Source organism: Tubulanus polymorphus, chromosome 10 (assembly GCF_964204645.1).
Source record: "Tubulanus polymorphus chromosome 10, tnTubPoly1.2, whole genome shotgun sequence".
NCBI classification, from domain to species: Eukaryota; Metazoa; Nemertea; class Palaeonemertea; order Tubulaniformes; family Tubulanidae; genus Tubulanus; species Tubulanus polymorphus.
In genome coordinates, this window is record NC_134034.1 from 8,840,753 (window position 1) to 8,865,906 (window position 25,154).

General features: G+C 29.3%; 2 protein-coding genes across 2 annotated transcripts; one reads left to right on the forward strand and one right to left on the reverse strand.

Annotated features, from left to right (window-relative positions):
* Window positions 1–22,332: 22,332 nt before the first annotated feature.
* Window positions 22,333–23,274, reverse strand: LOC141911559 (uncharacterized). The gene has a single exon (XM_074802546.1). It carries the CDS (start codon window positions 23,272–23,274, stop codon window positions 22,333–22,335), a length of 942 nt encoding a protein of 313 aa, XP_074658647.1.
* Window positions 23,275–23,655: 381 nt separating this feature from the next.
* LOC141911560 (uncharacterized) lies at window positions 23,656–25,147 on the forward strand. Its single transcript, XM_074802548.1, has 3 exons — window positions 23,656–24,124; window positions 24,457–24,749; window positions 24,912–25,147. Exons 1-3 carry the CDS (start codon window positions 23,910–23,912, stop codon window positions 25,145–25,147), a joined length of 744 nt encoding a protein of 247 aa, XP_074658649.1. The 5' UTR covers window positions 23,656–23,909.
* The last annotated feature ends 7 nt before the right edge of the window (window positions 25,148–25,154 follow it).

Sequence of the window (25,154 nt, forward strand, 5' to 3'; positions counted from 1 at the left end):
CTAAACCATCCTCGTTTTGTTTCAATATGTCGACACTTGTCGTATCGAGTGACACGTCTGTTGTATCAACGTTAACTTCCGGTCGACTTAAAGCATCATCGTTACCATGCGTGCTGTTCTTTTGAATGCCCGGGTTCTCCACCAAATTATGTGATGATGCACTGTGTCAACACACGATGTGGGAACTTGTAAAATCTTAAGATCCGGAATCGAGAACACGAAAAACCCTGAATAGCGAAGTTCTTCAGTACAACAAGTTGGTTTATTTCACAGGTGTAGTCGATCGTCACTAAATTCTTACTATTTTATCTTAATACGTAAAACTTTCATTGATTAAACTAATGACATTTTAATGCCTGCGCTACACTTTATCTAGACTTTCTGACGAATTCACATGATGCTGAATATTTAATATAATTATTTTTTGATAGGTTTTCAAGATAATAAATACACTTGTTCGCTTCTCAACAATCTCCCCTTCCTGATAATCATACGGATAATCATGGTTTTAATTTTACAATTTCAACAATCAATTAAGCTAAAATACAACTATATGCGTATCTATGAAATAAATTCTACACACGTTATATAAATCTTAAATTCTAGTTATTAATATACATGTAATTTAAATCCTTTTAAATGAATCAAAAATAATCTACAATTGCTATCGGTAGTTTCCATCGTACATAATTTTGCAATTGGTCCAACCAATGTTGTTTTACCCACTTGTAACTTACCTACACGAACGTGCCCGTCTTTCCCTGGAAAGATCTCTAACACGCGCCCTAAAGGCCATTTACCCCTTGGTGTATCTGACGATATTACTAAAACGACATCCCCGACTTTAAGTTTTCGTTTAGTATCTGTCTATTTTTTGTGCGAATTCAACTGTGGTAACCATTCTCTCATCCATCTTTGCCAAAAATGTTTCATGAGTTCTTGGACACGTCGCCATCTTCTTCGTGGACTGAAATCCGTTTCATCTAAGGTATCTGGCGCGAACTGACCTCTCATTGAAGAACCATTTCACACCTTGGTTTGCCGTTGTCCGTCTCATCTTTTCTTTGTCTAAAAGTTTCACCAATTCTTTGAGTTCGTTGTTGGCTCCAACAAAATTCGTTCCGTTGTCTGAGTTCATCTCTATTGGCAGCCCTCGTCGATTAACCATTCGGTAGACTGCATTCAAAAATGCATCCGTGTCCAAACCGAATGCGAGTTCTAAATGGACTGCTCTGCTTGACAAACATGTGATAAGACACAAGTAACGCTTTTCTCTGCTCTTTCCGCGACCCTGTTTCGTGATGAATGGTCTACCAAAATCCACTGCCGTTCTTGCGAATGCGCGTATAGGCATCTTTACCCTATGTCGTGGCAACGGTGCCATGACCTGTGTTGCAGCCTTAGCTCTTCGTTTCTTACATTTGCAGCATTCATGTTCAACATCTCGAATCACTTCTCTGGCGCTGATCACCCAGTATCGCGAGGATAAACTTGCCAACACTTGTTTTGTACCACCAACATGATGGTATTTATCGAGGTGGTGTCTTACTATCAATTTTGCTACGTGGTGATGCCTTGGTAATATGATCGGATTCTTCACATCGTTATCTTCCTTCGCATCTTATCAAACCTTCTTCGTCTAATCTTGGCTTTAAACTGAGGAGTTTGTTGTTTGATTGTAAACTCTTTCCTTTAACCAACAATGAGTATTCTTCTTAGAATCCGGTGTTGTCATATCGGGGAAAGACGGAATCGCGGAATTATCCAAAAACGCGGAATTTCTTCATTTTTACTATAAATAGTAAACGGGTTTTCCCACGGGGATACCCACTGTCGGACAGGGATCCGGACCCAGGTTTTCAACACCGGGAATTAGTATTTGATTATTTATTATATCGCCAGTCAACAACTTAACGATACTGTTCCAAATAATGGAGAACCTAGGAAATACGTGCTTTGCTAATTCAGTGATACAGAGTATCGCTGCATTAACTGAAGGAATACAAATCGATGGTACGTAAACGTAGGATTTGTAATGACACCATGGGTCATTCTCCAGGACTCAGTTCCGAGTTAAGATTTGACTCTGGTCTCTGGGTTTAAAACATTGGAAATGAATTGATACTAAGTAACTCAGAGTTAACTCACAACTGTGGAACTGGATCGATGTCAGACGAAAATAAATAGACATTATGTATATTTCATTCTGGCTTAGGATTGTTCATGCGTGTTGTGTGTCTACATTGTTGTTATAAGCGAATGTGGTTTATCTTTTAGAATTAAATGAAATGAAAGATTATAAAATGGTTTCGTTTTTTTTAATGTTTACTTTGTGACTGCTATATCATATATGTTCCTATGCTGATTATTTGGATCAAAAGAATCTTATTGGTACCGGTACTGGACGGCCGTAAAATTATAATAATTTCAAAGGAATTTGAACCGGTACTTGTTTGGTCGTAGGATTTCATGTTTGCAACCATCTACAACTACGGTCCGACACCGCGAACGTGCTCAAAATTCATTTGATAATATTCGTTTCTGAAGTTCTCAAAAAGTCGATGAACTTCGATAACCGAAGTTTGCCTAGTAGAAATAGACATAAGGTGCCTGGTCTCTTTCACCCCACTTGATGCTGACTTCTACAGGTGGCAGCCAGTCAACGGTATCGTAATATAATAATTCCATATAAAATTGCCTGCAAATAATGGGATTCGAACCTAACTCGTTGCATCGATCGGTCCCGTGCCCTATCCGACAGTGGGTATCCCCGTGGGGAAACCCGTTTACTATTTAAAGTAAAAATGAAGAAATTCCGCGTTTTTTGAAAATTCCGCGATTCCGTCTTTCCGCGATATGATAACACCGTTCAACGTTGTGCCGAATCCGTGTTAGGGAGCGTTCATAAATTACATATCTCCATTAGGGGAGAGGGGGTTACTGAATTTCGGTAGAAAGTGGTACATGGGGGGAGGGGGGGCTCAGCAAAAAAGGTACGTACTTTGAGGGAGGGGGTATTAATCAATCTTGGTACGTACTTTATGTACCAAACTCAAATGAAAATAGCCGTTGGTGTTTTATCGGCTTTTAGTACCTGGTATATAAAATCAATAAACAACAATACTTGCTTAATTCTTTTGTTACATCATTAATGAAATCAGGTATTTATATTTTTTTTAATTTCTGTTCTTTGCATCAATATAATTTGGGGGGGTGGTCATGGGTGCGATGGTACGTACCTAAGAGGGGGTCAGTGAATTTGGTACAAAGGTGGTACAAGGGGGGAGGGGGGTCAGAAAAACGGGAGATTTTGAGGTACGTAATTTGTGAACGCTCCCTTACGGCTGCCTTTCCTCTTGATTTCTTCTGCTTCAGAAGTTCGATCTCTAGTAGTAAAGTTTCGCTCACTTCACTTGTTTCCGCTACTGTATTTTCTTGACTTGACATCTTTTTCTTCTTTGTCTTCTGTACTTCGGTTCAAGTACGCTCTGCTACCAGTTTCTTATGGCTATGCGACAAACCAACCACAAGAAGATTTCTGTGTTCTGCTTAAAATCTGCTGTACTGCTTTATTACTGCTTCCGTTATGTATAAATTTACTACTTGAATTGTTCTAATACTAAATTCTTATCATTTTATCTTAATACGTAAAACTTTCATTGATTAAACTAATGACATTTTAATGCCTGCGCTACACTTTATCTAGACTTTCTGACGAATTCACATGATGCTGAATATTTAATATAATATTGTAAATAGGTTTTTAAGATAATAAATACACTTGTTCGCTTCTCAACAGAAGAGTTGCATCCATAATACTATTACTTAACTGTTGATATCAATGATATTAATTCCAAAAGGTGCATTTAATATCATAATTATAATTCAATTGAAATGAATGAAGTTAATGATTCCAACTATAAGTTAATAATTTCAAATATCATAATAAATTCAAAATGTCAGAACTGCGATCATGACAGCAGGTCTATTAAATTCATAATTGACAATTGTAACCACTTAAGGGTTCTTGTCGTCAAGAACCCTAATGTCTCGAAGAACTCCAATCAGCATTCCATATTGCTGAAGAACCTTTACCCTTTCAGTGCTGGGTATTTTTCCCCTAAAGTGCTGAGCATAAATTGGGCTATTTTGGGTCTTTTTAAATATGCCCTAATAAAATACTTAAGAATAGCCTAATCCAAAAACTGTTGGTGTATCCTACTAGGGGACATGGGGCTCAGTAGCAATGGCGAAAAAAGCTGCGGTTGCTATGACAACGAGATGTCACATGACCTGACGGCCATCTTGAATTCAAAAATTGGACCATTTCTGTTAAGAAAACTAACCCTAGCTACTCAAATCTTCAGAATATGAGTCTTTTGAGGATGGATGTTCACACTGCCACATAAATTCTATAGTTTCATCAATTTTCAAAAGATTTCAACATAATTTGAAGTTTTGATGATGATTTTAGTAAAACTTGGCGCTTGTCCAGGAATTTCAAAAATCTAGATTTTCTCTCCCTGCATTGATAGTCCTAAGCATTGAGATAAAAATAGCTGCTTTTTATGATAAATGATGTACACATATCATGGAAAAATACTGAAACATCGTCCATGGCGCATGGGATTTTTGATTTATATATATATGAAAGGCTGAATCCAAGAACATGTCTATCGCACTTTTGAGCCCAAACGTCTACTTTTTCTTAGTAGCCACTTGAGAACAATAAGCAATTAACTATATCGGCTACTTTTCCAGTAGTATACATTTCAAAACAGTCACTCTGAAATAGTATTCCTTTCAATTCGGTTGGTTTTCTATAGTGGCTGTCTCGAAGAGACAGCCACTATAGAAAACCAACCGAATCAAAACCAAGTCAACTATTGAAAGGTGACCATCTTGAAAAGGCATGGTTATTTCCTGTTCAAAATAGCAGCATCTGCTAAAGATTTGCAGTGATACGTGATAGGTTCAAAGGTACTGTTAAACCCTATATGCTTTGTATACAGAAATCTGTATGCTTTGAATACAGTTCTGTGAATAGAAAATCAAAGTTTTTGAGATGCTAAGAATCCCCTAAATTATATTACGCTCAACAAAATTGAAAACTATTGATTCATGTAACATCATCATGGGTTAAATCCATTTATACTAAAATATAGTGCCAGTAATAGAATTTTTTGAATTTTAAGATTTTTGTTTTACATTTGCGATTATAAAACATTCTGGTGCGTTCAAAAATCTTTGATTTTGTAGAAAAGGAAGACAAAAAATAAATTTGTCTTTTAGGCTTAATTTGTTTTTAAAGGTATATGAGAGAGGAATATACAAATAAAATCATATTTTCAAAAAAATGAATTACGAAAAAAAAATGTATCTAAAATAATTAGAATTAACCTCGAATTTATGGTTTATTTCGATACAAACGATTTTTAAGTAATCCATGTGATGTTCACTCTGTCACGCTGTTCTCTGCTTCTTCGTTAATGAATATTGAATCGTTTTATCGCTCGCTAGAAATGATACCATAATCAAAATCTTATTTCGTAGTTATACAGTTTGGTTGAAATGAAATTACCAACTTAACTTATTGAAGTCAGTAATTTCATTTGATAGAGAAAACTTCTTTTGGCTTAAGATGTGAAAGAAATGCAATAGGCTGTAATTCTAGTTTCACATACTTTCCTACTTTGTTAAGTAAATTGTTTATATAGGTTATCAAAACCCAGCAGCAGCTCTGGTCAGCAGGTCAATTACACTGGCTAACGGACAGTGATTGATGAACGAATGAACAAACTGCACTGACCACCAAAAGACCACAAACCAAAAGTAATTACCACTTAATATTAAGATTACTTATTATTAACTTAGCACCGCAATATCTCTACGAAACTTTATTTCAAGGTCACGATTGGTAGAACACTATATCCGTGTTGACGCGATGAGAAGAGAATCCCACAATGATAATAAAAAGTCCGAAAATGAAACTTCGAGATAGTAGTTTATTTCAACGTTTCGACTATATCCTAATAGTCATCTTTAGGAATAATGAGATACTACAGAAATTATGAGATATAAGTAATAGGGGTAATAGGCTTTCAAGCCAAAGGTCGAACGGGCGGGTGAGTAAAAAATAAAAAACATGAAAATAATTACAATTTCTACTTGAATTAGGAGTGAAATTCGCGAGTACCCCTATTACTCTTAAAATAATCATATACATGAATAACATTTAAATTGACAGATTATTCAATATAAAAGTGTAAGCTCTAATAGAATAGATATATAGATATATTTACAACATTATTTTATTATTTATATTTGTATGAGTTAGATTTTTAAACATTAAAAGTGTTAGTAAAGTGTGATTGAAATAATACATGATATAAATCATTGAACTAAAATAAATTAAACAATAAAAGACCATACATGGAAGATGTGAGAAATTATATTAATTCATTAGATAATAAAAAAGATATAGAGATAACCGAAGCATTTAAAAGTGATATTGGTCCAGCAGCTAACGAGTTTAAATTTCATAAAGGAAAAACATTAGAAGAAAATAAAAAACATTTAGAAAATATGAAAGAAATAATAAAAATAATTACAGATGTTGAATATCCTAAAATAAGTATATCAGTTAAAGTAAAGTTTATAAAATCTGAAGATAAACCAATATATAATATAAATTCTCATTCACAACATATTATATCTAAACAACATATAGATGATAAATTAGATAAATGTTATGAAGTAAAAACTAAAATAGAAGAGAAATATTTTGAAGGATCTGGTTTAATATTTGATGAAATAATATTTATGACTTTACATGTTTATAACACAAAATATAATAAGTTAACTAAATCAAAACCAATTGATGAAAATAATGTATCATATTATAAAGAACCAGATATTGAAGCATCGAGTTATATTAAACTACCATTTAAAACTAATGCTGTAATAAATGTACAAAATGAAGATGATAAATGTTTTCTATGGGCTATGATAAGTTGTTTACACCCAGTTGAAGATTATAAACAACATAGTTTTAGATTAACTCATTATAAACAATTTGAAAATAATTATAAGATAGATAAGTATCCTGTTATAATTAAAAACATCCCAAAAATAGAAAGAGATAATAATATAAAGATAAATGTATTTGATTTAATCAAATTACCAAATACAAAAGGTAACAATATAAAACATTATACATTAGAACCTTTATATCTATCAAAAGATTATGATTCAAACGATGTTATAGATATACTATATTATGAGAATCATTATATGTGGATTAAACAAATAGATTTATTCTTTAGAACAGAAAGTGATCATCATAATAAAATATATCTATGTAGAAAATGTTTACATAGATTCAGTAATGAAAGTACATTATTGAATCATAAACAATTATGTGAAAATCATGATTGTTGTAAATTAGTTTTACCAAATGAAAAAGATAAAATATTAGAATTCAAAAAATATGATTACAAAAATAAAGTACCATTTGTAATATATGGAGATTTTGAATCATTAAATAAAGAACTAACTGATCAAGATAGAAAAGAAATATATTATAAGAGAAAGAAATTAAATTCTAATGAAAATGATTTTTCAGATGAACCACCAAAAACAAATACTATTAAAAAGATTCATCAATCAGCTGCAGCTTTCGGGTTATATATTAAATCTGATTATCCAGAACTAATTGAAAGTGAATATTATGATTATAGAAATGAAAATGTTATCAATCATTTTTGTGACTTATTAATTGAATATGAAATAAGATTTAGTAAATTATTGAATACAAATATAGAAATTATAATGACAGAAGAAGATAAAGAAGAATTTGCGTTTGCAGATAAATGTTATTATTGTGAAAAGATATTATTATTAACCGATATATTCGAAAGGTTTAGAGATGTAAACCTAAAATATTTCAATATTGATCCTTGTCATTGTTATTCTAGTCCAGGTTTAACATGGGATTGTGGATTAAAATTTACAGATATAAAAATGGATTTGTTAACAAATATAGATCAATTACTATTATTTGAAAAATCTATAAGAGGAGGTGTTTCAGGTGTATTAGGTGATAGATATTTCAATGTAAATGATAACCCTGGATATAAGTTATTATATATAGATGCAAATAATTTGTATGGTTGGGCAATGATGGAACCACAACCTCATGGAGTATTTAAAATAAGTGAAGTTTTACAGAATGAAAATAATGATAAATTTGATTGGAAGAAAAGAATTCTTGATATTGCAGATGATTCAGATACTGGTTACTTTTTTGTTGTAGATTTAGAATATCCTGAACATATTAAATTTAAATCTAGAAATCTAGCTTACTGTCCCGAACATAAAACTGTAACTCATGAAGAATTATCAAATTATCAAAAAAGAATTAAACCTGAAAATCATATTCATACAGAAAAGTTAATGGTAACTCAAGAAGATAAATATAATTATGTAGTACATTATAGAATGTTAAAGTTTTATCTAAAACAAGGAATGATCCTAAAAAAAGTACATAGATATATTTCATTTAGTCAATCTAAGTGGTTAGAAAAATATATAGATATTAACACCAAACAGAGAACTGAAGCTAAAACTGATTTCGAAATAAGACTTGTGAAAATATTAGAAATAGAAATGATATTGAGTTAGTAAGTAATGGTAAAAGAATTAGACATTTACAATCATATCCTAAGTTCATTGGTAACAGAATATTTGATGAAAATTTAGCTGCAGTTAAAATGAGAAGAACATCAATGAAATTTAATAAACCAATCTATGTTGGTGCTTCAGTTTTAGAAATATCAAAGCTATTGATGTATGAATTCTATTATAATGTATTACGACCACTTTTTGGAGAAAAACATATAGAAATATTATATTGTGATACCGACAGTTACATATTAAAGATAAAAACTGATAACATAACTGATGATTTAAAAACATTAAAACATCATTTTGATTTCAGTAATTATCCTAAAGATCATGAATTGTTTAGCAATGATAATAAAAAAGTTCCCGGTAAATTCAAAGATGAATTAGGTGGTGAAGAAATGATAGAGTTCATAGGTATTAGATCTAAAATGTATTCATATAAAACTAAAGAACATGAAGCTAAAAAGTTAAAAGGAATAACCAAAAGTGTAGTAGAAAAGAATATTCATTTCAAAGATTACATCAATTGTATATTCAATGAAGAAGTTAGGAAACATAAGATGAGATGTTTAAGATATGAAGATCGTGAAATGTTTATTGAAGAAATTGAAAAGATAAGTCTATACCCATTTGATGATAAAAGATATATTTTAGATGATGGAATTCATACAGTTGCTTATGGTTGTAATTGAGATGAATACTTAAAATTTAAAAGAGAAGAAACAAAAGAGAACGAGATAATGAAAAGAATTCTAACGTGTTAATCAAATTTTAATAAAAATATGTATTATAAATGGAGAGTAAACACACAGTGAGAACAACAAATCATTTCTAGATAGAATAAAAGATACTTCAAATGTCAAATCAGTAGATTATAAATTTAAGAAGTTAAAAGAATTAATAATCCATAAGAAATATCTAATTACAAATATTGATACAGTTACTAACAAATATGGAGATAAATTAGTTATACACTTAGAATATAAAGGATTAAAAGGAAATACATATAAATTCAGAACATATTTACCAGATAGATTTCATAGATTATCAAGTGATGATTTAGAAGAATTATGTTCTGGAGATTTCTATTTCGTATACAAAGGTAAGAATGAGAAAGGACATCATGAAATAGATTTCGAATAAGAAAATATGTAAAATAAATGGTAGAATTAAAAGAATACAGAATATTTGTTGATTCAAGAAGGCTTACAAATTATAAATCACATAATTTACTAGTACAATTAGATAGAGAATTCAAGAATTGTGTAGATTTAAAATTAGTAATATAAGTTTATGTAATTCTTTTTATAATATAACGAATAAAACTATTGAACATAGAGCCTTTTTAATTTTTGATAAAGGTAAAAATGAATGGTCCTATATATATTTAAAACCGGGGTTATATTATTTAGATACATTAGCACAAGAAATTAATAGAAAAGCCTGGCACAAATAAGGTAGTAGTTCTGGGTTTAGTATTAGATTTTTTAAAAGTGATAGTTCTGATAGAATAAAGATAAGGTTGTCTAATAGTGAAAAACATAAATTTATGGTAAAAAAACCTATAGCTAAACTGTTAGGAATTCTTCCAGATAGATCTTTTAAAGATATTGATGATGTTACACCAAACTTAATACCTTACACACACTTTTATATTTATTACAATTTAATCGATCCTACAAAAACATTCGAAGCAACTAAAGATATAACTTGTAATTCTGGTTTACTAAACATTTTACCATTGAAGAATGTTAAAGAATTTGGAACGCAAATAAATTATAATTTAACAGAATGTGATTTCAAACCATGCATACCTCGTTTTAATAATTTTAGATTAGAAATTAGAAATCACAATGGATATTTAATAGATTTGAATAACTTTCCTGTAATTTATGAATTAGTTATAAGATGTAGAGAGTAATTTTTTTCACTATATAAATGAATATAACTGTTGGACCGAGTATATGTTTTGGTTTTGATTTTAAACATGGTAAAGAAATGAGAATTAAACTAAATGATGTAATTACTGATATAAAAAGTAAATCATTTAACAATGCATCAATGATTAATAAAGAAAATTATAATATAGAAAAAGTAATTGATTTAATTAAATCACCTTTAGAATATTATGAATTAAATGAAGATGGAATTATTGATGATATTAAAAACATATTAACCAAAATATATGATAATCATAAAAGTAGTAATGAAATAAATGTTGAATTAATCATAAATAAGTTAACTAAATATTTTGATGATAGTAATGTTTTGATAAATAAATGAGTGATAATAAGTGGATAATAACTGGATTATATAATGGAGCATTACTATCAGTTGGAACTGTTGGTTATTCAATGGTATTAAAAAAAGTATTCAAAATGGGAAGTGTTAATGTTGATAGATTTGATATAAATGATATTTTAAAATTAACGTTAGCAGTTACTTTATCTAATTTAACTATTGATTATTTGGAAAAACAAAAACATATTCCTCCCATATAAATGCATATTTATTTTACTAAATAAATGGCTTCTGCAGTTATAACTATTATAGGATCGGCAATTGTTAACGCTTTAGCATTTACTGGTGGTGGTTATTTATTTAAGCATATTGATAAAAATGGATCATTAACAGAACAAAAAAGACATAACTTAGCATTTAGCATTAGAAAAATACAATAAAGCAGCGGAAGAATATAGAGAAAAAAGAGGCAAAACTATATGGATTACATCAATAAAGAATTATATGATCAGAAGATTTCACATAGAGATTTTCAATCAGTTGATGATGCAATGAGTTTATATAACGCAGTAAGCAATAAAGAAAAATTACATCTACATAAACCTACAATATCAGATTATTATACCCCAAGTAATGAACAGAAGAAATATGAAATAATATGGATTTTAGGTGGAACAGTTATTGTTATATTTGTGGCGTATAAGTTTACTAATTAGTAATTTTTTTTTGCTAAATAAATGGAAGATAAAGTTGATAATATTGATATTATTCCTCATGATATAAATAAAACTAAATTAAAAATATATTTAGAAAAACAAATATTAGAATTTGAAAGTGACTTAAAAGTTAAAAAGAAAAAATATTTAAAAAGTAAAATTATATATTATTTGATTATAAGTGGTTCGGTTACAATGAGTTCTGTAATAACATTTCTAGCAATATTCAGTCCATTAACACCTTTAGCTATATCAATTGGTGTATTAGGATTATCATCAAGTGTTTTAACCGGTATAAGTTCAAAATAAAATATAAAAAGTAATAAAGAAAAAATTAAAACTAATATAAAAGAAATTAATAAATTAAAGAATACATTAGATTATATAATAAGTTTAAATGGTCATATAACAGTTGAAGAAAAAGATAAATTATCAAAAGAATTAGTTAATTATTAATTTTTTAGTTATATAAATGGCAGACAGTTTTCCAAAAGCTTTCCAATATAATAAATCAATTAAATATAATATTCCAGCAATAGATTTTAATAAAGATATTACATACAGAAATGAAGTTTTAGATTCATTAATTGATTGATATATTTATGCTACTGAAAGTAATAATTTTCATGTAAAGATGGAAAATATATTTCATGTGTATACAATTAATTTCAAAAATTTAAATGAGGCAAAACAATGGTTATTAAAATCTAATATGAAGTATTGGCAGAACCAATTAAATTTTGCTGTTTATTGCGCAACAACAGGATGTGGTATTAGTTGGAATGGTCATTTAAACAAACCAAGTTTACCATTGATGTTATCACTTTTTAGATTTCATACTTATTTTCAAATAAAATTAATATTAGATGAATTAGAATGTCCTTTACCAGGTTCAAAATATTTTAAAGAATTGAATAATAATATTAATTTTTCTAAGTTTTATAAAATATGTAATGAATTTAATATTAATTCAAATAAAGATTTTAGAGCAGAAATTGGAACAATGGGTGGATTAGGAATATTATATACTAAAGTATTTGGAAAAATAATGACAAATTCAGATATAAGAACACTAAATTGGAATGAATTACCAAAATATTATAATAATATACAACAACAAAACAATAATGGTTGGGTTAATTTCATTTTAGAAAATAATGAAGGTTTTACAAAAGCTGGAATACAAAGAATAAATCAATCTATTAGAACTTATTTGATATGTATTTTAGGCGCGCAAGTTGAAACAAGATCCCCAATAGTTGGAAATGATAACACTTCATTCGATGCGCAGAAACAATTCAAAGTATTATTTGAAGATTCAATTCACAATGATAAAAATAGATCGATTCCAGAAAACATTGTAAGATATCAAAATTATTTAGATAAATCACATATTAGATTAAATTATTGTATAGGCCCTAATCTATTTATTATTTCTAATGATTTAGTATTAAAGATGGGAAATATAATTGGTTACAATAATCTAATTAAAACTGCAACAATAAATAATTCATTTGGATTGAATGATATAAATAAAAAGATAATTACTGCTCCAAAATTAATGGAAGGCGAAAAAAATAAAAACATATTCAATCAACAGAAACTAAAACTGAGAATATTAAATTAGATAATGATTCTAAAATAAAAGATTACAATACATCAGAAAATATAAAAACTGATATTATTCAACATGATATAATTAAACTAAATGATGATAATAAATCCCATGAAAATGCTAAATTAGCTTTAACTTGTATAGGAATTGTAATCGGAGGAATATTATATTTTAAATTTTAATTTTTTTATTATATAAATGGATGTAGAAGATATTCCATTGGAGGATCCTTTAGATAAACCTGGTATAACTGATGAACAACAACCTGATTTTAGTGAAATAAGTTTTAATGATGGTAATGAGCCAGGACGTAAATCTAATTTAAATACACCTGCATATATTGATAAAACACGTTCAAAGATAAGTATTGAAAATGAAGTACCAGAATTAACAGAAAAAGAATACAAATATAATGAAATTATTCGTGATTTTAAACCAATGTTAAAAAGATCTGGTTTCAATATAACAAATAAAGGTATGAATTATTTAGTAAAAGATTTGAAATATTTTAATGGTGATTATTATTGGAAATTGAAAGGCAACTATTATTTTAAGATTTCAAATCTTAAAAGTACCGATAAAATAATGAAACAATCAACTTTTAATTTATTAAAACAATCTAGAATTAAAAAAATCGTTAATGATGTTATAACTGATGATAATATAATCAAGAGATGATAATATAAGAGAATTTAAACAAAGAAATGATTTTGAAGATAATTAATGAAAATTTAGAACCAGAAACAATTACTAAAGAAGTTATTAATTCCAAAACTAGTGAACCTAAATCAAGAAGAGTTCAAACTGAAAAACTTTTACCAAATGGATTACTTGATGCAACAGATCAAGAATTAGAAGATTTAAATAATATATTTTCTGTTGATGTAATTAGAGAAATTGAAAGAATAAGACATGCATCTGATAAAATTGCGCATGATAAAAGTATAAGAGATATTGAAATTAGAAATTTAGAAATAGAATTAACTGATAAAAATAAAGAAATAGAACAATTAAAGTCTGATCTTGATCGTCAAGTAATTGATGAAATGGAATATAGGAAAAAAGAATTCCGTTTGGAAAAAGAAATTGATGATTTAAAAGATATTTTAGAAGTACTGAAAGGTGAAAGAGATATATTATTAAAAGAATGTGGTAATAATTTTAAAAAATTAAAAGATGTTTTTAAAGATTTGTTGATAGAACCAGATTCTAAAATATCGTTGAAAGATAGAATAAGATTATTATTTAAATTAGAAGGAATAACAATTCTTTCAATTCTAACAGCTGTAACCATGTTATTTACAACAATTGGTTTAGCAATATCAAATGCTTTGAAATCTACTCCTACTCCCAATAAACCGGATAAACCCCCAGATAATTCTATACAAGATAAAGTTAAGGATGGTTTAAAGAAATTAGCAAAATATTTATGGGAACTATCTAAAAAATCTGCTGCAGCATTACCAGGAATTATTGCATCAATTGTTGGTTTTATATTGAAATTTACAGGAAACATTATTAACTTTGCTGCTGAACATATTATTTTATTTTTAATTACAGTTGTAAGTGCTATTATTATTGGATTAGTAAACATGATAAAAAATACATAATTAATTTTTTTGTTAAATAAATGAGTGGGAGTTATATCAATCCTTCTAAGAATCATAGAATATCTAATGCTATTAAAGCAGAAAGATCACATCATATAATTACTCATAACCCTTCTAATATTAATCCTGATGAAACTTTATATGTTAGAATTCCTCAATTAACACAAAATACTTTTTATGTTCCAAATAGTATTTATTTATCAGCCGATATAAAAGTAACCGGTAATAATAATAATTATGTTGTTGATAATGTTGGAAGATATTTGATTAAAAAATTAACTATAAAGATTGGTCCAGAAACAGTTTTCTCATTAGATGATTATAATTTATTTATGCATTATAAAGATTTATGGTTAACTAAAGAAAATAGAAATAATATGATATTACAAGGAATCCAATCAGAAAACCAAAATAAATTAAGATCTGAAGCCAATAATGCAGTAGTAACTAATGCTGTAGATAATTTGATAAAAAAGATTTATGGAAACAAATATAAAATTCCATTAGACTTTGAATTGATAAATAATAATGCACCTTTATATAAATACGCAATTCAAGAAGACGTTATATTCGAAATAACATTTGCTCCTGGTAATGAAATTGTATTATCTAGCGTTGTTAAAGATATGAGTTATGAATTATCGAATATATGTTTAGAATATGATACAGTAACTGATGAAAATATTTCAAGTATAATTCAAACTAAATACAATCAAGGATTTTCATAATTATATGATTATATTGATAAATTCAAAACTGTAACTATTAATGCAAATGATGAAATAATCAATGAGAATATTAACTTCCCAAGAAGATCTATTAAAGGTATATTAATATTTTTTACCATTGCAACATATACTAATGGCGCAATAAATGTTGATAATTATTATAATCCTGAAATAACAAAAGTAGAAATAACTATCGAAGGAATAGCAAATAAAATATTTTGTCAAGGAATGAGAATGATTGATCAATGGCCAGAAATTAGAAAACATTTTATGAATGAAAAAGTAAAATCATCTGAAAATTGTAATATTAATCAAATTGATTATTATACCGGTAATAAATATGCATTATGGTTAGATTTTAGAACAACAGAGGATAATTCATTACATGGTTCTGGAAAAAAATTACAAAACACTAAAGATGGAATACAATTATTCATGACAAAGAAAAAAGGAAGCCTAAATTTTAAAATGCACATTTATATTATATCTGACGCGCAATTAAATATTGTAAATTCTCAATTAAATAGTGTTATGTATTAAAATTTTAACTTTAATAAAAATTTATATAATAAATGGAAGGAGGTAAAGTATATAAACATATTCCATACATCGATACGCATGAAAATAATGATGGTTTATATTATGTAATACCTTGTAATATAGCTTTGATATTTGATCCTATTTTCAAAATTTATAAAACTAAACTAATAGAAATAGATAATAATAAAAGTGGTGTTGTTGATAATTTAAGTAATGTATACCTTCTACATCTAATAATGTAATACCTTCTACATCTAATAATGTAATACCTTCTACATCTAATAATGTAATACCTTCTACATCTAATAATGTAATACCTTCTACATCTAATAATGTAATACCTTCTACATCTAATAATGTAATACCTTCTACATCTAATAATGAAATAATATTAAATTTTAGTGAAAATAGAAATTATTGTGGATATTGTAAAAGTGAATTTTCAAACGCTACATCAAATTGGAATAAACATATGAATACAAGGGTACATATAAATAATGTTATAAAACGTGTTGGTTTAAAAGAATTTATAGAACACCCATTTAGATATGTTACAAAGTTTGTTTCAAATCAAAAAGTAAATGGTGAAAAAATATATGAAGATTTATTATTAGCAACACCTAATAAAGATGAATTAGATCTAACCGATGCTAATGAAATATTAAAACCAAACACTGTAAATGAAATATAAGGAGCAAACACTAATAAAGATAATAATGAAAATGGTGCCATACGGCACCCACATGGTGATATAGTTACAGATATTGATAATAAAGATTCTATGAAACATAAAGAAGAAACTATTGATGATGCGGTAGAAAGGATGAAAAAGTATAAAAATAAAACAACTATTGACGATGATACGGTAGAGAATTTGAATAAATTTTTAGGGTCTGATAGTGAAAGTGATTAAAATATTAATTATATTTAACACAAATAATAATATTGGTTGAAAATTGTATAAAATAATAGTAAATAAAAAAGGGGGTTTTAAGTATTTAAGGTATTTAAGGTATCTAATACATATCTAATACAATCTAATACAATCTAATACATAAAATATCTTATTTTATAAACTGATATTCATATGGAAATTGAAACCTCAGTAATAATAAATAACCTTTATTATTTTCAAACTTATTCATATATTAGTTGAAAAAATAAAAATAAATTGGTTGATAATTGTATAAATAATATTTATTTTAAAAAAGGGGGTTTTAAGTATTTAAGGTATCTAATAGGGTATCAGGTATTAGGGTATCAACTAGGGTAACAGGTATTAGGGTATCTAATAGGGTATCTAATACATAGGTATACAAATAGTTATTTTATAAATTTATATTCATATGGAAATTGTTATCTCAGTAATAATTTTGAACCTTTATTATTCTTTAATTTATTCATATATTCATCATGTAACTCAGTAGGTATAATTTAATTTTCTTCCAATGATTGCTGCATAGATTTTTTATCTTTGTTATAAAATAAAACTAGAAATCTTATATTCTCCCTAAAGTCTTTAACAATTGTATTATATTTTTGATTTAAAACCCATGTTGTTATCCCAAAATGTCTCCCAGAGAAAGCTAGATAACATAACTCACTTTCTCTAACTTTTGAATCATGTAAATGTGCGCAATCATCTACAATGAATAATGTATTTGATCCTTTATAAGTATCAATTGCTATTTTAATACAATTATCTAAATTTTCTTTTACTGTTTTAGGATCTAATATAATAAACTTTTTTATCTTAACTATATCTCTATTATATGTTTCGTTCATTTCATAAGTAGGACAGAATAATATTATATTATCAAAATGATTCTTATAAATAGTTTCTAACAAATCTAATATGAAATGTGTTTTACCACAATTGGTTACTCCAGTAACTAACATATTATGCGGTTCAAATATAAATAAATCTTTATTCATTTATTCTTTTAATTTTACTAGATAAAATCCATTCATTAAATTTATCATCATATCCTTTATATTTCACCAAAGAATACTTTTTTCCTTTAAGAGTTTTTGTTTTCAATACTTTTTCTATTTTGTATTCTATTTCATCTGGATTTGGTACAAGTGATAATTCTTGTTCATAGAAATAACCTAATATTTCTTCATCTTTTAGATCTTCTAATTTATAAACAAAAGGTTTAGTTAATATTATCTTTTTAATTTTAAATATTTCTTCAGTAAAATTAGGGGTATAACCTTTATAAAAGGTTTTTCTATATTTAGATATTCTTACGTGTTGTCCAATTTTGAATCTAGGTTCACCGAAATCATGTGTAACAAACGCGCCATATAAATTATTCCATACTATTTCTGAATTATCTTCTTTTCTAGCTTGTATAGGTTTCATATTTATAGAAGTATGTTTAGAATTATTATAACCTTTCACTAAATCATCTAATACATCGATATATTTACATGTTTCATTAGCAGTAAAATATTTCCACATTCTAGTTTTCAATGTTTTATTAAATCTTTCTATAATAGATGCTTTTTTATCTGAGTGTGTTGAAAAATATTCTACATCGTTATCAGATAATAGTTTTTTAAAATGTTTGTTATAAAATTCCTTACCTTCATCAAATTGTATCTTATCTGGAATAGCTTCTTTAAATATTGATTTAAAAGCATTTGTCACTTCTATACCAGTTTTATTTTTGATTGGAATTGACCATGCGTATCTACTGAATATGTCTATAACATTTAATATCCAGAAATATCCTTTGTTGTATTCCTCTAAGTTCTTCATGTCAATTAAATCTGCTTGCCATTGTTGATCAATATGTGAAACCATAACTTTTCTTGTTATATAAGTTTTATCCATTTTCTTGTGGATTTGATATGTTGGTTGATTTTGTAACCATGATTTTAACTCACTATATTTTATATCACCATGTGGGTGCCATACGGCACCATTTTCATTATCAGATTTAATTTTATCCCATAATTCTGAAACGCTAGAATATGATACTTCACTTTCTGGATTGTAATATAAATCTCTTAAATATTGTTCTTTTTTCATCTTCTTTTAATCCATTAATAATAATTTAGATTTAGTTTCAATGACTTTATGATTTGACTTATTTTCTGGTATGATATTGATGAGGTTTATTGTCATTGGAATCATCTTTATCATCAGATTTGAATTTTGATTTATATATTACACCGGATAATATAATAACTGTTACTAATCCAATTGTAATATATAATTTATAATTACTTCCAGCATTAGAAGAATCAGATGGATTATTATTTGAATTAATATCAGATAAAGTCTGTGATTCATTTATATCAGTTAATTTCTTTTTCTTAGCTTTTTTTAATTCTGAAGATCTTTTACCTAATTCTCTTGCCCATTTAATTTGTTTCTCGGATCTAGGCTTTTTCTTAACGCCATCACTCATTTATTTTAGTTAATTTTTGTTCTGATTCAGTTTCTGTTTCGACGTTTGGTTGTAGTACATCTGTTTCGTTCTTACCTGATTTATATTCCATGACACCAGTAGAAATTAATGTCATAACCGATCCTAATTGGAATGAAGCATAACCAACCCATTTTTGTAATTCAGTCATAACTAAGTAGTCATTTTTCAAATCACTATATAATTTATTTTCGTCATTAATTGGTATTAACTGGTTACATAATTTTGAATAACATTTGACAATACCATCTGAAATAGAATCATTTATTCGGGCTAATCTTGCCTCTTCATAAATCTTAAAATATTTTATTACTTTATCTGGTTTCATAGAGTCTAATTCTTGAAAAGTAATAATTCTATTTAAAAACTCTTTAGATTTTCCACCGGCAATTAATAATTCAAGATGGTGTTTACAATATAAATAGTATTCATAATCAATATTGTTATTAACTTGAATAGAATTAGAAACAACTGGATCCTTATTATCACTAATACCTATATTAAAACAGATATATACAATCGAGATTACATTTTTTGATATATATATATATATTACAAAGACCTTCAGTGTTACAATTTTGTCCAGAATTCTTTAATTACTGGATTGTTTCCAATCATTTCTTCAATTTCTGGTAAATATCTGACCACTTCACTAAATGCTAATCCTAATATTTTGAATTTTTTCATATTTTATTAATCTACCTACTCTTCTCAGTTTTCTTTCAAAACCGGCACTGGTATCTCAACTCATTTTCTTAGTTTTCGATTCTTTGAGTCCCAACAGCAATTTAAGTCGCGTTGCTGGTAATTTTGGTAATTGTAGTTCGCATGATGATTGTTTATTACATATTACATCACTCAGAATTTTCACCATTTCTTGATGATAGTCCAAATGTTCTTGTAATTTTTGTGAAGTTTGTTCGTCAATTACGAGAGTTTCATCCTCCATTTCTATTGATTCCTGAGTTTCACTATCCAGCAGCAATCCTTCCTCACCCGTTGGTTGGCTTAGAATTTCTGGTTGATCTCTGTATTCCATTTTAATCTAAAAGATGTCGTGAAAATGGATTACTGTACTTAAATATGTTTAAAGGTTTCCCTACTTCATAATATATGTACTTACATTTAGATTTAGAACTGTAAACTGTGTTTTGAGAGAGAATATCCAATACGTACTATGTATGTGAAAGTTGATTTCTAACTGCCGACGTGGCGCACGTTCGACCAAACTAATTACTTCTGCATGTTTGCCTGGATTGTAACAGATGTTCCTTTGTGATCTAATTGATTAATCCTTTTCAACTGAAATAGCACATTCGACCAATATTCAAATGAGGTGCGCCCCATTCAACTGAATATGAAATACGGCACAGATGTTTTTGTAAACAACCTAATACAATTACATATAGGCGGTTTGACATAGATCGAGAGTAACCGGTTTTCTAAGCGTTTAAGCTTCAACGTATTTTTCATTATGTGTTGAGTTCCATAATTCAACAAATGTCTTTGCTTTATCCAATTGATCTAAATATAACTGTAAATCTAGTTTGTTAGATTTAATTATGTTTTCCTTCTTTTCTAAAGGTCTTAGATTCTTCCAATTCCAAATAAGTTTTTTATTGTATTAATCATTCATGTCAAATTTAGAAATCGGCAACACGTGATCAATATGAAAGTATTCACGATAATTATCTATATTCATTTTATCATCGAATTGATATATTATCCATGATTTGAGAAATTCATCTGAACAACCCAACAAATTAGATAATGTTTCTGAATGTGTTTCTTTGTTGAATAATTGTGTTAATCTAGATCTTAAGCATTGTTTCAATCTAAAATTAAGATCTGTTTGATATCTTTCTCTCATATATTCTGTCATATAATCATTGTAAGCTTCTCTATTATCTTCTCGATATTGTTTGGTATATAGTTTAGTACAAGTTTTACAGCAATATTGAAAACCATCTTTGCTAATCTTACGCTTATTAAATTCTGTTATAGCTTGTGGGGCTTAGAACCTTCTTAGCTAAGAAATAAACTAAAAATCCACGGTATTTAGTTCAAGGTCGTCATATGCGTTTACTACAGCGGAAACGATTAACTACAAAATACAAAAAAGGGAATATAAGGACACTTAGTATTTAAGATATTAAAACAAAAGATAAAAATGAAGTAAGTGAAACCTACCGACAGTGAAGCCACGGCGACAAAAATAATAAAACTATGCGCCCAAAGCGCCCGAAAGACAATCGCCGCGAACACGCCAAAAAATATCTCCACCGACCTTGGGGAGACGGACCGCAGGCCGGACCAGCGTAAACTAAAACGAGCAGCCGGCTCGGGGCATACATATCACCGACCCCCGAAATTGCCCAACCAATTTCTCACAATTAACTATCATAATAAAATGAACTTATCTTATGCCTAGCTTCACTGAAGGCAAGATCACGATACCATCAAAAGATACACTATTCTTATCTATCATCAAATACTTCAAAAAATTTAACTAAACTAGAAAATTACAACTTCTTAATAACAAAATTAAGACGTTTAAGCCACTTGAAATGTCAAGAGCATGATACACTCAACACCAATACATGCTATAGTCCCCTTTTACATTAAATACAAAAGTAAAATGCAAAAATCAAATTCTGACTCAAGCATAATACAAAAACAAGATCAGTAAATTTATCAATTAAATTACTTAAATGACAGATTAAACTCGAGAAATATAAGTATTACAAGTTTTTAGCATTACTCGGCTTCTAATAATAAAACCAACTTGTGAATCGGACGTACAAGTTCGTTATTGAATGTTTTAACCTTTACAGATCTGACAAGCCCTATGGAGTCAGGATAGGTTTCAATGACTCTTCCCATGGCCCAACTATGTCTTGAGCCACTATCGGCCAATAAAACTACATCATTAATCTGGACATTACGTTTAGGTGACTGCCATTTCTGGCGCTCCTGTAAAAGAGGAAAGTACTCAGCTAACCACCTGCGCCAGAACTGGTCGGTTAGATACTGGACACTACGCCAGCGTTTATGCACATACAAATCATTTTTTACAAATAGACCTGGAACATCACAACTAATACCTCTACCTAGTAAAAGGTGATTGGGAGTTAGTGGAGGATTATCAGTCACGTCACCTGACTGTCTCGTAAGAGGCCTTTTGTTCAAAATACATTCAACTTCACACATAAGAGTAACCAGAGATTCATCAGTTAAACGACCCGGGTGCTCTTTGAGCAGCCCATATAAAACTTTCCTAACATCTCGTATAAGCCTTTCCCAGATCCCCCCAAAATGTGAACCTGTAGGTGGGTTAAACTCCCACTTTACTCCTAATTTCTCTAATACATAACTGATTTTATCCGAATCAAGCTTTTTCAATGACAATTCTAATTCTGACTTAGTACCTACTAAATTTGTACCATTATCTGAACGAAGGGAGCGTACCGGCCCCCGTCTAGCTATAAACCGTCGGTACGCATCTATACACGAGTATGTCTCTAAGGAATGAGCAATTTCTAAATGTACGGCACGCGAAGTCATACAGGTAAAGATTACGCCATAACGTTTTACTTCGGATCTTTTGTGCTTAATTACGAATGGTCCGAAATAGTCAACACCTGTACATGAGAATGGTGGTTCTCGGATAGCTAGTCTTTCTGACGGTAGATCGGCCATTTTTTGTTGACAAAGTCTACCCTGGTATTTTCGGCACGGAACACACTTTCCAAGGATAGATTTCACAAGACCTGGTCCACCCTGAATCCAGTAATTCTCACGCAGTTTGCTTTAAACAGCTTGTTTTCCCAGGTGGCCCATATCGGCATGGGTTTCACGTATCAACAGTCTCGATAAATGTGACAATTTCGGCAAGATAATAGGATGACGAGCTTCAAACGGAACACTTGCTCGACTAGTACGTCCGCCTACACGCAGAATACCCAATTCGTCTATAAATGTGTCGAATTTATGCAGCGGACTACACCGTTTTACACGCTTCTTTTCATCCTTCTTTAAAGGATTTGTGACACCTAAATTATTTCTGCGGTTTTAGTTAGTATGAATAAAATTATTACCGACAATATTTACGAAAATTAGAAGCAATGAACGTTTATATGGTTTTGAGAGCGATTTTGATGGAAAATCTCGCACAACAGTTGAAGCGCGCATCTTCGGGCATTTCCGTCAAACATCGGTGATGATGACGTATAACCGAGAAGACGAACGCGGAAGTGGCTCATTGTACAACGAAGGATTGACTAGCGCGGACGATATATTATTCGATTATTCTGTTTTTTCTAAGTTTTTCGATCATGCCTCGTCGTTGTGTTTACTACAATTGTAGTTCAAGTAATCGCTCTTTGTTCTGGTGGCCACGGGATACGGTTATTGCGCGTAAATGGACCGCATTTGTGAGCAGAAAGAGAGCACAATGGAAGCCCTCATCCACGAGTGTATTGTGTGGGAGGCACTTCACCAACGATTCATTTACGAACTATTCAATGTTTACTTCAGGATTCGCGACTAAGTAAGTCTTTTAACATTCAATATTTAAAATAGAAGCAGTATTGCTATCTCATTCTTTTCATCAGGTCAGGTTAAAAAGTGTTTCAGTACACGGAAACTGGGTCAGGTCCTTTCTTTGTTCATTGCTTCGTTTAGACATGTTTTCTGACTAACTGGTCTAGTAACTGCCTTCCCGACTCATTAATTGATGTATCATGGCTGGTTTTACAAGCTGCTCATATTGATTGCCTGAGGACTAAATGGACCTCCTGACTCGATGTTAGGTCTACACTTAAAACCTTGAAGCCTAATCTAGTATGCAAGTATAACTATCATATTTTGAATTCCATTTAGATTACATTTGAAGCCAGATGCCATCCCTACCATTCACATAAATGACGACGATGATAACAGTCAATCAGATACCACTAAAAGACCAACGTACGCAAAACGAAAAAGAAAAGAGTTGGTGGAAACTTTAGTAGCTGATACAGTATCTAACGAAGAGTTACAGCCTTCTACATCAACCGCTGAAACGTCATACAGTCCGACAGCTGATACATCAACCAGTCCAACATCATCACCAGATAGGCCTCCCAAGTTTGTCGAAAAATCGTCACAGAAAGATATTGAAGCAGAAACCAAAGGTAAATTTCACTATATCATAAAAAATTCATGCTACAATAATTTTCTGGCATTCCATTTATATTTTCAACCTGATTTTTAGAAATTATGTTGTGAAAAAGTCTGTAGGTTATCTGAGAATAATTGGCGTATTGTTAATCGATGTTTTATTTGTGTCATTAAAGGTAATCAAACGCTTGCATGGAGACCGAAATGTAATCGACGACACTATCCGAGTCAGGGTAAATTAACAAGGAAGAAAACAACTGGCACACAAATGACCCCTAAAATGTTTAAGCCTTCGTATGATAGCACCGATACCGACGTATCCAGCGATGACGAATACTTCGACGATGATTCCGATTATGATCCAGGTGAAGATCCTAATGGATCATCTTCAACTGAATTTGACGATGAATAGTCCTTTA